General features: G+C 47.9%; 1 protein-coding gene across 2 annotated transcripts in view; it reads left to right on the top strand.

Annotated features, from left to right (window-relative positions):
- The first annotated feature begins 9014 nt into the window (after positions 1–9014).
- The window catches only part of SLC9A7 (solute carrier family 9 member A7), a 389146-nt gene continuing 386000 nt past the window's right edge, over positions 9015–12160 (top strand). Inside the window, exon 1 of one of the 2 annotated variants that reach the window (XM_069204294.1) lies at positions 9015–9486. In XM_069204294.1, coding sequence (XP_069060395.1) covers positions 9243–9486 — 244 coding nt within the window. In that variant the 5' untranslated portion in view covers positions 9015–9242. The remainder of the gene's footprint in view (positions 9487–12160) is intronic. The other variant, XM_069204295.1, reaches the window with a different exon arrangement.

Genomic DNA, 12160 nt, shown 5'->3' with positions numbered 1-12160 from the left:
TAAGTTGAGAGTGGAAGAGACCAGGCTGAAGCTTAAACGGCAACAGCTGGCTCTAGACACGGAATCCCTAGACTTAGAAAAAGAGAGACAGAGGTTGGGGTTTGGACCCCATGGTGGCAGCAGCAGTATTCCTGATAGTAATCCTGTTAGAGAGCATGATTCCAGGAATCTGCACAAGATAGTTCCCCCTTACAAGGAGGGGGATGACATTAACAAGTGGTTTGCTGCACTTGAGAGGGCCTGTATGGTACAGGAGGTCCTTCAAAGGCAGTGGGCTGCTATCCTATGGCTATCTTTCAGTGGAAAGGGTAGGGATAGGCTCCTTACTGTGAAGGAAAGTGATGCCAATAATTTTACAGTTTTGAAGAATGCACTCTTGGATGGATTTGGCTTAACCACTGAACAATACAGGATTAAGTTCAGAGAAACCAGAAAAGAGTCCTCACAAGACTGGGTAGACTTTGTTGACTATTCAGTGAAGGCCTTGGAGGGGTGGTTACATGGCAGTAAAGTTTCTGACTATGAAAGCCTGTACAATCTAATCCTGAGAGAGCATATTCTGAATAACTGTGTGTCTGATTTGTTACACCAATATCTAGTGGACTCAGATCTGACCTCTCCCCAAGAATTGGGAAAGAAGGCAGACAAATGGGTCAGAACAAGAGTGAACAGAAAAGTTCATACAGGGGGTGACAAGGATGGCAAGAAGAAGGATGGTAAGTCTTCAGACAAGGGTGGGGACAAATCTAAAAATGAGTCTTCATCAGGCCCACAAAAACACTCTGGTGGGGGGGGGGGTCCAAATCCTCTTCTAATCAAGTAAAGAAACCATGGTGCTATTTATGTAAAGTAAAAGGCCATTGGACAACTGATGCCAGTTGTCCAAAGAAAAGCACCAAGCCTCCCACTACCACAACCCCTACTGCAACCTCTAGTGCCCCTAGTAATAGCAGTGGTGGTGGGAGCAAACCTACTAATAGCCAATCCAAGGGAGTAGCTGGGCTCACTTTTGGTAATTTAGCTGGGTTTGGTCTTGTTAGGGAGACCACAGAGGCTGTGTTAGTCTCTGAAGGTGCCATTGATTTGGCCACCTTGGTTGCTTGTCCACTTAATATGGATAAGTACAAGCAACTTCCCCTAATCAACGGTGTTGAGGTTCAGGCCTACAGGGACACAGGTGCCAGTGTTACCATGGTAATAGAGAAACTGGTACACCCTGAACAACACCTACTTGGTCACCAGTACCAAGTGACAGACGCTCATAACAACACTCTTAGCCACCCCATGGCTGTTGTGAATCTCAACTGGGAGGGGGGGTTACTGGTCCAAAGAAAGTTGTGGTTGCCTCAGATTTACCTGTAGACTGTCTACTAGGGAACGATTTAGAGACATCAGCTTGGGCAGAAGTGGAGTTGGAGGCTCATGCAGCAATGCTGGGCATTCCTGGGCATATTTTTGCTTTGACAAGGGCTCAGGCCAAAAAGCAAAAAGGACAGGGTGACTTGGATCCTGGAACAATGGACCAAGTGCTCCCTAAAGCTAGGGTTAGTAAGGGTAAATCCCTACCCACTATCCCTCCCTCTACAGATGATTCTACTTCTGAGGAAGAAGAATTTCCACCCTGTGCAGAACCTTCACCAGAGGAGCTGGCAGCAGACACTGCTGAGCTTTTGGGTGGAAGGGGGCCTGCCAGGGAGGAGCTGAGTGTGGCACAGCAAACCTGTCCCACATTAGAGGGTCTAAGACAGCAAGGTGTCAAACAGCAAAATGGGGATGTCAGTGACTCACATAGAGTTTACTGGGAGGACAACCTCTTGTACACAGAGGAAAGGGACCCAAAACCTGGAGCAGCCAGGAGATTGGTCATTCCCCTGCAGTACAGAGAGTTCCTCCTAACTCTGGCACACAACATTCCCTTGGCTGGACATTTGGGTCAGATTAAAACATGGGAAAGGCTTGTCCCCCTGTTTCACTGGCCTAAGATGTCAGAGGACACAAAATACTTTTGTAAGTCCTGTGTGACCTGCCAAGCCAGTGGCAAGACTGGTGGCACTCCAAAGGCTCCCCTTATTCCACTGCCGATGGTTGGGGTTCCCTTTGAAAGGGTAGGAGTTGACATAGTTGGCCCCCTTGACCCTCCTACTGCTTCAGGCAATAGGTTTATCTTGGTGGTAGTGGACTATGCCACAAGATATCCTGAAGCAATTCCTCTAAGGAACACTACAGCACCTGCAGTGGCAAGAGCCCTCCTGGGAATCTTTTCCAAGGTGGGTTTCCCAAAAAGAGGTTATATCAGACAGGGGTAGCAACTTTATGTCTCCATACTTGAAGGCCATGTGGAAGGAATGTGGTGTAACATACAAATTCACCACACCTTATCATCCACAAACAAATGGACTGGTAGAGAGGTTTAATGAAACTCTCAAAGGAATGATAATGGGACTCCCTGAAAAACTCAGGAGGAGATGGGATGTCCTGTTACCTTGCCTCCTTTTTGCTTACATGGAGGTACCCCAGAAAGGAGTGGGCTGCAGCCCCTTTGAACTCCTATTTGGGCACCCTGTAAGAGGTCCTCTAACACTTGTAAAGGAGGGTTGGGAACAACCTTTAAAAGCTCCTACGCAAGATATAGTGGACTATGTACTTGGCCTAAGATCCAGAATGGCGGAGTACATGAAAAAGGCCAGTAAAGACCTTCAGGCCAGCCAAGAGCTCCAAAAGCAATGGCATGACCAGAAGGCTGTTCTGATTCAGTACCAACCAGGACAGAAGGTGTGGGTATTGGAGCCTGTGGCCCCAAGAGCACTCCAAGACAAATGGAGTGGACCCCACATCATTGCTGAAAAGAAGGGAGAGGTCACCTACTTGGTTGACCTGGGCACTGCCAGGAGTCCCCTTAGGGTGCTCCATGTCAATCGCCTGAAACCCTACTACGACAGGGCTGATCTCACCCTGCTCATGGCAACAGATGAAGGACAGGAAGAAGAGAGTGACCCTCTCCCTGATCTCTTCTCTTCCACAGAACAAGATGCTCTAGTGGAAGGTGTAGTTTTGGCAGACTGTCTTACTGCTGAGCAGAAAGACAACTGCATAAATCTCCTAGGTCAGTTTTCTGAACTCTTTTCTACTGTGCCAGGCACCACTTCTTGGTGTGAGCACACTATAGATACTGGAGACAGCATGCCTGTCAAAAGTAAGATCTATAGGCAGCCTGGCCATGTCAGGGACTGCATAAAACAAGAAGTTCAGAAAATGCTTGAACTAGGAGTGGTTGAACATTCTGAAAGCCCATGGGCCTCTCCTGTGGTGCTTGTACCAAAGCCTCACTCAAAAGATGGGAAAAGAGAGATTAGGTTTTGTGTAGATTACAGAGGTCTCAACCAGGTAACAAAAACTGATGCTCACCCTATACCCAGGGCAGATGAGCTAATAGATACACTGGCATCTGCCAGGTATCTAAGCACCTTTGATTTGACAGCAGGGTATTGGCAGATCAAGTTATCAGAGGATGCTAAAGCAATAACTGCATTTTCGACTATTGGAGGGCACTACCAATTCACAGTAATGCCCTTTGGTTTGAAAAATGCACCTGCCACTTTTCAGAGGTTGGTGAATACAGTCCTGCAAGGGTTGGAGGCTTTCAGTGCAGCATATCTGGACGATATAGCTGTCCTTAGCTCCACCTGGGATGATCATCTGGTCCACCTGTGGAAAGTTTTGGAGGCCCTGCAAAAGGCAGGCCTCACTATCAAGGCTTCAAAGTGCCAGATAGGGCAGGGGAAAGTGGTTTATCTGGGACACCTGGTAGGTGGAGAACAGATTGCACCACTTCAGGGCAAAATCCAAACTATCATGGATTGGGTTCCCCCTACAACTCAGACCCAGGTGAGAGCCTTCTTAGGCCTCACTGGGTATTACAGGAGGTTCCTTAAGAACTATGGCTCCATTGCAGCCCCACTTAATGACCTCACTTCCAAGAAAATGCCTAAAAAGGTATTGTGGACAGCTAGCTGTCAGAAAGCTTTTGAGGAGCTGAAACAGGCCATGTGCACTGCACTTGTCCTAAAAAGCCCATGTTACTCCAAGAAATTCATTGTTCAAACTGATGCATCTGAATTAGGAGTAGGGGCAGTCTTATCACAACTCAATTCTGAGGGGCAGAATCAACCTGTTGCTTTTATCAGCAGAAGGTTGACCCCTAGAGAAAAGGGTTGGTCTGCCATAGAGAGGGAGGCCTTTGCTGTGGTCTGGGCACTGAAGAAGTTGAGGCCATACCTGTTTGGCACTCACTTCATTGTTCAGACAGACCACAAACCTCTACTTTGGCTAAAACAAATGAAAGGTGAAAACCCTAAATTGTTGAGGTGGTCCATATCTCTACAGGGAATGGACTATACAGTGGAACATAGACCTGGGAGTACCCACTCCAATGCAGATGGACTCTCCAGATATTTCCACTTAGACAATGAAGACTCATCAGGTCATGGCTAGTCTTATTGTCCTTCGGTTGGGGGGGGTTGTGTAGGAAAGTACCATCTTGCCTGGCATGTTACCCCCATATTTCACTGTATATATGTTATTTTAGTGTATGTGTCACTGGGACCCTGCCAGCCACTGACCTCCTCCGTTCAAGCCACTGCTATCTGGGGGGACCGCTCTACAGTCTGTGCAGAGCATGTGTATCCACGCTACACATGCCACAAACGGATTATGTTACTTACCCAGTGAGCACCTGTTTGTGGCATGTAGCGCTGTAGATTCACATGCGTTGACCCTTCCCGGCCACCTCCGGTGAGCTGTAAATACGGTCACCTATCTTTCTTTATTTCGCAAGGTCATCTCTTCTGTATCTCTATGGTCCGTCTACATCTTTATTCTCTTGGGGGAGGGGGGAGGAGAGGCAGGGGGATAGGTGGGTGTGCGACAGTAGGCGAGGGGCGTGGGCATTCTGACTCAGGAGCTGATGCCGGTGCGCATTGCCTGCAGTAGGCGGTGTCACCGCACCTTGTGACTCGAAAGCCTCTTCCAACAAAACACGTGTGATCGTCGGAGCCCGGCACTAGATGGCAGAAGTGGGCGTAGCGTGTGAATCTACAGCGCTACATGGCAGGAGTGTGCACAGCATGTGAATCTACAGCACTATATGGCAGGAGTGTGCACAGCATGTGAATCTACAGCACTACATGGCAGGAGTGTGCACAGCATGTGAATCTACAACACTAGATGGCAGGACTGTACACATCGTGTGAATCTACACCACTAGATGGCAGGAGTGTGCACAGCGTGTGAATCTACAGCACTAGATGGAAGGAGTGTGCACAGCACTAGATGGCAGGAGTGTTCACAGCATGTGTATCTAGAGCGCTACGTGCCACAAAGAGATGCACAGATTGGAGTAACTTCCTCCTTTCATCTCAGAAGGTTCAAATCTTACTAAAAAGGTGCAAGGCCCTGTGTAGAGCTGGGCTGGTCATCTCTGCTGGTTCTTGTCCTGTTCAGGTGTTGATCTGGTACTAATGAGGTGCAACCATACCCAGACACTATTAATGTGTACAAATTAGAAAGTAATGAAGCGATGCTTTCATTACTTGTTCCTCGTTGTGCCACATAATTTGGCTTTTCTAAAGTGTCTGCGGGGGTTGGGATGGGGGGAGATCTGCTGACCACTGGGGCCAGTTACATGGACAAAGGAGCCTCTGACCCCCTAAAGTATCTGTCCGGGGGGCTTGAACCCTCTGGAAGAGAGGCGGGCGGGTCTGCACACACTTGATATAGCACTGAGAGGCTCACTCCATGCGGGTATCTCAGCGCTAAACCCCTGTAATTGAAAGAGAAACACAACAGAGCATCGGGGACCGAAGATTAACCCAAGAGGATGTCATCCGCTTTTTAAAAAGAATGAGGAATGTGTGAAGAGATCACTCTCTCCAGCAGTGAGGGACGAGGGGGCAGGGAGTGCCCTAGGGCCTCGAGGCGCTAGCCGGGTGGTGAACCTCATGTATTGTGATGGGGCGAAGGCATCAGGCAGTGTCCTAGGGCCTCGAGGTACTACTTGAGGTTAAACACAGTTGACCGCAATGGAGTTGCTGCACTACTTCTCTTGGACCTCTTGTCTGCCTTTGATACGGTTGACCATGACACCCTAATTCAAAGACTCCACAAAGCTGGCATAGAAGACACTGCTCTCGACTGGATTACATCCTACCTTTAAAAAATAACTAATATCATCTATCCCCCCCCCTTCTCGTCCAAACCCTACCTCACAAAAGCAGGGGTCTCCCAAGGATCAATCATATCACCTTTGCTTTTCAACATCAACATGATATAATTACCAAAACTGATCAATGATTTTCATCTCACATGCTATAACTATGCAGATGACACACAAATACTACTTAAATTAGAAGGCCCCAAAAACATTGAAAACTCTCTAATCCTCAGTTGCCTCAGAGCTGTTGATCAGTGGATGACTTGGAGCCATCTCAAACTGAATGTCTCCAAAACAGAAATACTCATATGTGATGACTGGAAAAATTATGACCCACTGTGCGCCGGGCCTCATGATGTCGGACCACCTCCTCAATTATCCGAGGAAGTTAAAAACCTTGGAATCACCATGGCCTCCAAGTTAACAATGAGGACAAATTAGCACGAACAAGCTTTATCACCTTGAAGACTCTGCGACGCATCTTTCCCCACCTCAGATTTCCACACAGGGTGCAGGCTACTATCTCACTTATACTATCCAAACTGGATTATGCCAATGGCCTCTACCATGGATCATCTCTATCTATTATGAAAAAACTACAATGTATACAGAACTCCGCAGCCAGGCTACTATTACATGAAGCCACAAGCCCACATCTCCCCTGCCTCTGGAGCACTACACTGGTTACCCGTTGCCAGAAGATCCGCCTTCAAGCTGTTTTGTATCACCCACAAAGCTATACATGGAACAGGGCCACTTTTGATTAGAAACAAAATAACCAAATACATTCAACAAAGAAACCTCCGCTCAAGATTGGCACCCGCCTTAGAACACCACCATACAAGAAAAAGACTATAGGTGGTACATCCTTCTCAGTTCAAGCAGCCAAACTATGGAATTCATTACCACCAAATATAAGATCCACAGATAACTATCTTGTCTTCAGAAGACTACTCAAGAGTTGGCTCTTTCCTTCATAACCACCATATTCAAACAGCAATGGACTGCATATGCTGGTGTTGATAAATATTTTTATCTGATTATGTGTATATTCTAGTTATATATAGTTCTTTAGAAAATATGTATTGCTACTATGTCATAACAATAAACTACACACATACTCTTTAAACCTGTTTAACTAATGTATATTTACTCATGGTTTAAATATGTATATGTAAGTGCATATATGTGTGCATATGTGTGTGTATTTACATAGGTATGTGTATGTATGTGTATATATACATATATATAAATAAATATATATTTGTGTTATTCTATGCTTAACATGTTCATATGTCATTGCATAGCTCCTAGATAAGTTGTTATATTAGTTACTTATGAATCCCTGCTCTCAATTTATATCACACTTTGTCTACCAATCACCATATGTCATGTCTATCTATCTATTCTCCATTCCCACTCTGACAAACCCCAAATCAATTCTACAACTTTCATCTCCTAAATAACCCTGCCTAAGCTTTTCCCTCCTCTTCCACATCTAACTCACCCCAAACCTCAGTTTACTACCATGATCTCCCAAACAACCCTACTAAATTCTCCATCATTTATCTCACCCTGCTACTATGATCTCCCTACCCTTTCCACAGAATCTTCCCTCCTCCATCCCCCTTTACTCATCCCAAGCCTAAAGCCTATTACCATAAACTCCCAATTAACACTTCTGGATTCTTCCCTCCTCCACCCCTCCATTACTCCAGTCAGTCCAACTAACAAACTCACATATCCGCGGCTCAAATTTACTCATAATAATACTAAAACTGTACTCATATTTCCCTATACTAATCCACCACTAATTCTTGGGTTCCGGAGAAGCGTACTTCTCGCCGAAAAGCGATTCAACGCCTCGTCAGGGGTAGTAAGTGCTATATAAATACTATTACAACACAATACTATGGCCTTGTAAGCCACTATGTCAATCCTTTGCACTTTAACTCCTTGGATTGCATATCATGTACTAGCCGTCTTTATGTCTGTGCAACATCTGTGTAAGGAGGAGGTCTAGAATCTAACAGGTCATTTAGAAAATGATCCTCCTAGTCTGAGTTATTGTTTTCATCTCGCTTTTTTTATTCTTTAAAATCATTATTTTTAAATTAAATGTTCTTATTGCCTGGTTCACCAACTATCGCAGGAATTACTCTCACACCTTTCAATGCCTCTGCTCCTCACACTTGTTCTGCAGTCCCTACCTGGATTCTAACCACTGAACCATTGTATATCTAACTAACTTATTCATTTTCTTTCTGTCCTTTACTAGGCCTACTTGATCTAATGCATTTAATGCTTCAAATCGTGTAAGTCTAGATTGTGCTGAACATTTTGTGTCGGAGGAAATCAAACTTTCTAGTATTAAACATAGCCTTCAAATGATGTCATACAAGTAGACTATCAACATTATTGATAGAATCTAGTCAGACATCTCAACATGACAGTTTGGAAGGCACAAGGAAGCCTCTACCACATGGCTCGCTGAAAGTGTCGGCAAATGACAGATCTGAACCCCAGCGTGGTTGATATATCGGGTTTATGTCAATAAAGTGAGTATCATTAAGCTAATAACACGTTTTATCTAAGAGCCTAGAGACAGCTCACATAGGCTTCATAAATATTGACTATTACATAGCGCTCAGCCTACTGCGTCTCTGAGGAGGCTTATTAGAAAGCACAATTATTTATGTTTTCCATTTGGCCGGCGCGTCCCGCCAGGAATGGCTGCTGCCTGTGCGACTTCAGATGTCTTCGGCGTGAGGTGCGAGGAGCCCTGCGCGGGAGGGGCGGCGCGCAGGGGGCGGCTCCGAGGGGCGGCCCGGCGGGGTGGAGGCAGCCCCGGGCTCGGGTGTGCTGAGAGGCCGGCGAGAGAGGGGCGGGCCGCACTGGCGCTGTCCCTGGTAGGCTCGCGGGATACGGGAATCGGACGTCTCGGAGGCGGCAGAACCGGTCTCCCATTCTCAGCCCAGACGGGGCAGTTATTACCCGCGGCGGTTGGCCCGGCGGCCGCGACCCTCCCCCGGCCATGCTGGCCCCGCGGCGGCTGCTGCTCGCCCTGGCCCTGGGGGTGCCCGGGCTGCTCGGGCAGGAGAGCAGCAGCGCCATGGAGGAGGTCGCCACGGAGAAGGAGGCGGAGGAGAGCCACCGGCAGGACAGCGTCAGCCTGCTGACCTTCACGCTGCTGCTCACCCTCACCATCCTCACCATCTGGCTCTTCAAGCACCGCCGGGCGCGCTTCCTGCACGAGACCGGCCTGGCCATGATCTACGGTAAGGGGGCGGAGACCGCCGGGCGTGGGGGTCGAGACACAGCACCATTGTCCGGTGGCAGTGCGGTGCACCGCGGATCCGAAGGGGAGTCCACAGCCCCAGTGTGAGGGCGCTGAGATACTGCACTACTGGGGGGAGGGGTCAGGGTCCACAGGACAGCCCGGGGTGGCGGTGCACTACCGAAGGGCCGTTCGCATAACCCGTGTAAGGACCCTGAGATACGGCACTACCGAGGGAGCGTGGGCCCTCCGCACCGTCAGAGGTGGCGTTGCACTACTGCAGGAAACATGTATATAGACTGCAGACTCACGGTGGGGGCACTGAGTCACTACTAAATGGATTTCACAATGCACCGGTGAAGCCAGCATCTACAGTTACTTCTCTGTCTGGTGGGGGGGGGGGGGGCGGAGGGCAGGCATAGTCACTCTGATATGTGGCGGCGATTTGGACACACGCGCACGCTGCACCACCCTGTTCCCAGGAGTGGGGCATTTAAACATGTTATTGGATCTGGGGTTGGAATTGACTCTACGCCACTGTTGAGGAGGTCTCCATCAACACTACTGGCAGGACTGTGGGGTGGGTGTGTTTCTCTCTCGGACATCTTTATAAGTATGCGAGGATTAGTACCAGTATACTGCACCTTCTATGAGGCATGCATGATGCTGTGCCTTGTATTAGTAAAGGTTTCTGCTCTCAGAACAAATTTGGCACGAGCTTGATAGGCCTCTTCGATTCCTGTGTCCGTGATGCGGATGTGGTGCTCTGTGCCTGCTTCTGTGGGAGCTGAAGAGGTCCGTGGCGACCCCAGAGGATGAAGCGGTTTTAGGCTGTTTGTGTACTCATCTAAGACATCCTCTGAAGGTTGCAGTCAGGCACGCGGGGGTCTCCGTGGACAAGGGCCATTTGCAGCCTCTGAGGGCATGTGCGCTTTCTGTCCTTTGTGGTTGAAGGGGGATGGGCTGTGACTCCATTTATACATTAAGAGTTTAACGTGGTTGTAACAACCTCTGTTGATAGCGTTTTGGTGCCCACATTCTGACATTCTCAAGAAGTGACAGGCTCTGTGAGTGTATACGGCTGCGGTAGAGGTCTGTGGCAGCCTATCTGGGTGTATGAGTACATCTGTTACATCCTTGAGGTGGACAGGAAGTGTGTTATTGTTTGTGGGTGGTAGGTCTCTGACTGCCTTTGTGGAAGTGTTTAACATGCCTGTGACATCTTCTTTTGTGACAGTCAGACTTGATGACAATCTCTGTGGGCAGGGGCCACGGACATCTCGTGACGGTGCGTGGCGATCAGGGACATCTGTGGATGGACGGGAGGTGTGACATCCTGTATGAGCAGAAGGTGTTTGACAGCCTTTGTGTGGTAATGTTTGTGTGGTAGTTTGTGGCATTTCTGTGACCTCTGTGGCTCGCGGGAAGAGACGTGCAGCCTCGGCGTGTGTTTAGGAGCTAGGTATTGCCTGGTAGAACAATGAGCACAGAAGACGGTGGAGGGGGTTATGGTGAAGGAACACGTGCTGGGCAATATCATTGACTCACCACCGACCAACCTCTTCTCTTCACTGGAATAGAAGCTATCGACTGTGCGCTGCCTACGGCAGACCGATAGAAAACAGTCTGTCCGGGTCTGCTGTCCAACCGTGTCTCACCGCTTACTTACAGTGTGCCACCATGGCCCACTGCTTTAGTTGGCGTCAAGACGCTGCTATGAGATGGAGAGCTGTATTTGAAAGGGGTGAGCTGGAAGAGCGAAAAGCACAGACAACAGATTGTAGCGCCTGTTCTGAGTTCTTTATAGCCAGATGTATGCATCATACTGGGCTTACACGAGTCATGTAGCACACAATTGTGTCTACGTGGGTGGAGGGAGGGGAGAGGGCTGGGCAGCTGCAATGTGGAGGGGAGTGGAAGGCTGAAACAGACCACATTTATTAAAATGTGTGTATACCTCCAAAACCGATGTGCTCGTGACCATGATATAGACCACATTTATTAAAATGTGTGTATACCTCCAAAACCGATGTGCTCGTGACCATGATATGTGTTGTCTTCATCTTCATAATAGGCACTTGGTCTCATGGTTGTAGAGAAACAACATTTCTTGCAAAATAATAACTACAAAACACAAGCTATCCAGAAAGGAATAGCAGTCCCAGAAGACAGAGGGGCCTATTCACAAACTGCATTTTGTAGTATGTTTAGTAGTATTACATTAGTACTACTCATACTACAAAGTACTGTTAACTAACCTCTGTGCGGAGATCCACGCTTCTACTGCTCGTATCTCTTATGTGTGGAGATCTCCTCCCTGACTTCAAAGATCTCCACACATGTACACCTAAGATGTATTTGCAAATGTGGGAAGGATGGGGGAGTGGCTGGAAAATGGGGAATACTTACTACTAAATGAAAGGGATTTAGCTAGGAGTAAGGAGTGGTTTAGAGGGGGGGGTAAGGAAGGATTTTTGGACGACTTACCAACTCGCATCCATCCACAAAACATCAAGCCCATTCCTGCCACAAACTGCACTTCTAAAGTTTTTACAGTCAAAAAGGAACCAAAACAGTAATAAATGTACGTCAGCGTGGACTGGAATAAGTCCAGCAGCACACATGGCCAACAGCTGGTCCTGCAACACCATCCCATGGAAAATAATGAAAGCAGG

This window comes from Pleurodeles waltl, chromosome 8 (genome assembly GCF_031143425.1).
Source record: "Pleurodeles waltl isolate 20211129_DDA chromosome 8, aPleWal1.hap1.20221129, whole genome shotgun sequence".
In the NCBI taxonomy this organism is placed as follows: domain Eukaryota; kingdom Metazoa; phylum Chordata; class Amphibia; order Caudata; family Salamandridae; genus Pleurodeles; species Pleurodeles waltl.
Note: the sequence above shows the minus strand (reverse complement) of the source record. Positions and strands in the feature narration are given on the sequence as shown.